Below are 3,443 nucleotides of genomic sequence, written 5' to 3' on the forward strand. Positions count from 1 at the left end.
TGTCAGAGAACTTAAACAGCTATAGCTGGGCTTAGTGGCTTAAGCCACTATGTTATTCAGGAGTATTGAGTCAGGAGGATCACAAGTTTGAGGTTAATCTGAGCAACTTAGGGAGACCCTGTCTCAAAATAAAAAAATAAAAAAGACTGAGGATATAGATCAGTGGTATAGTGCTTCCTTAGCATGTACCATAAAGAAACAAACAAACAACAACAAAAATAAGAGAACTTTCTGTATATCACATAGTTACTATCTGCACAACTTGGAATGTGAACCCAGTAGTCCAGACTGTTAGCATTGCTTTCTTCCATGAATGTCTTCCTGGATTTGCCCAGTGATCTAAGACTTTAGGTATGGACCTTGCCTTTTGTTTCTGTAAGTTCTTTCAGTGAGTCCCTCTGCCTCCTGGTGGTCTTTAACCACCTTAATCTCCATCTGTGAAGAAAGAAACTCTGTGGCATGAGTGCAAGTAGTCTGGCTCCCAGGCTCAGGGACTCTGGATTGTTAATGTATGAGACCATGTTGACCACAGCTGGCTCAGCCAAAGTCCAATATGGACCAGGACAGTCTTCAAGCCAATCAGTGGGTAATCTTGGGGATGACAAGGTGTGGAAAGACTATGATGTAGAGAAGGATGAGTCACAGAATGAGTGGGCATTGGTGGAGGGCTGTGGCAAACTTGTTGACACGGGACCCATGTGATTGGCAGAAATGAAAATGTATTCAAAGAGGAGAATTGCTCATGGATTAAATGGGTCCTTAGAAAGCAAACAGGACACAGTGACTAAGTATGGATGATAAGAAATAGGAGGGGAGGACAAAATAAGAACCCAGGCAAAGTTTTGTGGTCCTTTTGCGGGTGCTGAGTCCATGGAGGTGTACCAAAGGACATCTCTTCTGAAGCCTCTGAAGGGCATGTGGATAGGTTAAGAACAATGTTTTGGAAACCAATTTTGGGAAACAAGCAGAGAAGAGCAATTTGGTAAAGTTACAGGTGCCCAATGATTTAAAACATTTGAAGACAATAGAAAGTTATGTTACATGGACAGTCACGTTGTCCTCTGCACCAAATTGTCTAATGAAGTTATTTACTGACTTCTTAAAAGTTCACCCCTCCTCTGCTCTGTTTCCACCACTCCAATCTCTGTATACAAAACAATTTTACTTTCCAGTTGATAAACATTTTTGGTGGCATGGCCATCTGTAAACCCCTCAATTACTCTACATCCTTTTTTTTGCAGGATAAATTTTAGGTCACAAGACCCAAATGGCTGCCTGTTGGTGGTGATCTCATGGCTAATACATACAACGTGACTGAATTCATTTTCCTGGGATTGTCTCCCAATCAGGAGGTGCAGAGAGTTTGCTTTGTGATTTTTCTGCTCTTGTACGTGGCGATTGTCCTGGGGAATTCCCTTATTGTGCTCACTGTCATGACCAGCAGAAGTCTGGGATCCCCCATGTACTTCTTCCTCAGCTACCTGTCCTTTGTGGAGATTTGCTACTCCTCCACTATAGCCCCCAAACTCATCTCAGATCTGCTGGCTGAGAGGAAAACCATATCCTGGTGGGGCTGCATGACACAGCTTTTTTTCATGCACTTCTTTGGTGGCATCGAAATGTTCGTGCTCACGGTGATGGCCTATGACCGCTATGTGGCCATCTGCAAACCCCTCAACTACACCACCATCATGAACCAGCAGGTGTGTATGGTCCTGGTGGGAATGGCATGGGTGGGAGGCTTTGTGCATTCTTTTTCCCAGATCCTTCTCATCTTCCAACTGCCTTTCTGTGGTCCCAATGTGATTGACCATTATTTCTGTGATGTGCTTCCCGTGATCCAACTGGCCTGCTCAGACACCTTCTTCATTGGTCTTCTGATTGTTGCTAATGGGGGAACCCTGTCTGTGATCAGCTTTGTGGTCCTCTTGGTGTCCTATGTGGTTATCTTGCTTCATCTGAGAACTCGGAGCTCTGAGGGGCGGCGCAAAGCTCTCTCCACCTGTGGGTCCCACATCACCGTGGTTGTCTTATTTTTTGCACCTTGTGTCTTCATCTATCTGAGGCCTTCGACCACTCTGCCTGCAGACAAGATGGTAGCCGTGTTCTACACTGTGATAACCCCACTCCTCAACCCTGTCATCTACTCCCTGAGAAATGCTGAGGTGAAGAAATCCATGAAGAGGCTGTGGATGAGGACAAGGAAACTAGATGATAAATAGAGGCTGAGCCTTGGTACTGGTCCTTGGGTTTGGAATGATGCTGAGTCCAAACTGATGGGGTTTAATAGGTACAGGGAAAGTTATCTGAATGTGTTAGTGGTATTTTATCTTTTGCTCATCTTTAAAACTTTCATATTAATTGTGTACAAAATATTTCCGTATGGATATACCAAAAATATAACCAGCCATTTTAGAACTATTTTTCATGACACTGTGGTAAATATTCTTGAATAGAGATATTCGCCTATACTTCTGACTTTCTTGTAGACTTGCTTCCTATGGTAAATTTACTGTATTATAGATCCTAAAGACTTTTGGTGTACAGTCTTCAATTGAGTCACGTATCTTATGAAAATTTTAACAGAAGGCAACTCTGCCATTAATTATTTGCTTATTAAGAAATCATGGTGTAATTCAGCTCAAAGTGTCTCTCAACAAAATAGTAATTAATTAAAAATGGAAAGATATAATGTCATAGTCCCTTCTCATCATTCCCCAGAGTTAATGTTAACAGGAATAACCAAATTGATGCCATGTGCCTCCTGATAAAATGTACTCGTGAGGCACACAGCATCATTACTGTGGTATTCCTACCAAAACACATAACCTGAGTGCAGTCATGAAAAAATCATTAAGGAAACCTGAATTAAAAAATATTCTGAAAAAATTACTGCCTTTCACTCTTCAAATGTGTGGAGACAAAGAAAGATAAAAGAATTGTTGCAGATTAACACTGATGTCAATTGAATGCGTTAGTGGGAAATGAAGGGCATTAGTGGTAAAAACTATAGATGAGATAAAATAATTGGACATACATTAGTTTGCTGATTTTGAAAATAACTTATTGATTATATTAGAGAATGTCCTTGGCTTTTGGAATTGTTCATCCCTTATCTAGAAATAAATGGGCATTATGTTGGCAACTTTCAAAAATTTTAGAAAAAATATGTTTTTATTTGTTATTTTTATTGCCTATATTTAAGATGAATACATGCTGTTTAGACATATATAGTGAAATGTATCATGTACAGAGAACTCTATTAACATACCCATCACCTTACAAAGTTAGTTTTTTCTTGTGGTAAGTGTATCTAAAATCTACTCTTTAAGCAAAATTTTAATATATACATAACATTGTTAGATATAGTTCCCATGTTATACTTTCGATTAGTACACTGATTTATCTTATAGACTAAAATTTTGTATTCTTTGACCTACTTC

At 39.9% G+C, this 3,443-nt stretch overlaps 1 protein-coding gene across 1 annotated transcript; it reads left to right on the forward strand.

Annotated features, from left to right (window-relative positions):
• The first annotated feature begins 1,292 nt into the window (after positions 1 to 1,292).
• Positions 1,293 to 2,222, forward strand: LOC107134681 (olfactory receptor 4X2-like). The gene has a single exon (XM_015476747.1). It carries the CDS (start codon positions 1,293 to 1,295, stop codon positions 2,220 to 2,222), a length of 930 nt encoding a protein of 309 aa, XP_015332233.1.
• Positions 2,223 to 3,443: the final 1,221 nt, after the last annotated feature.

The sequence above is a fragment of the Marmota marmota genome, unplaced genomic scaffold (assembly GCF_001458135.2).
Source record: "Marmota marmota marmota unplaced genomic scaffold, marMar, whole genome shotgun sequence".
In the NCBI taxonomy this organism is placed as follows: domain Eukaryota; kingdom Metazoa; phylum Chordata; class Mammalia; order Rodentia; family Sciuridae; genus Marmota; species Marmota marmota.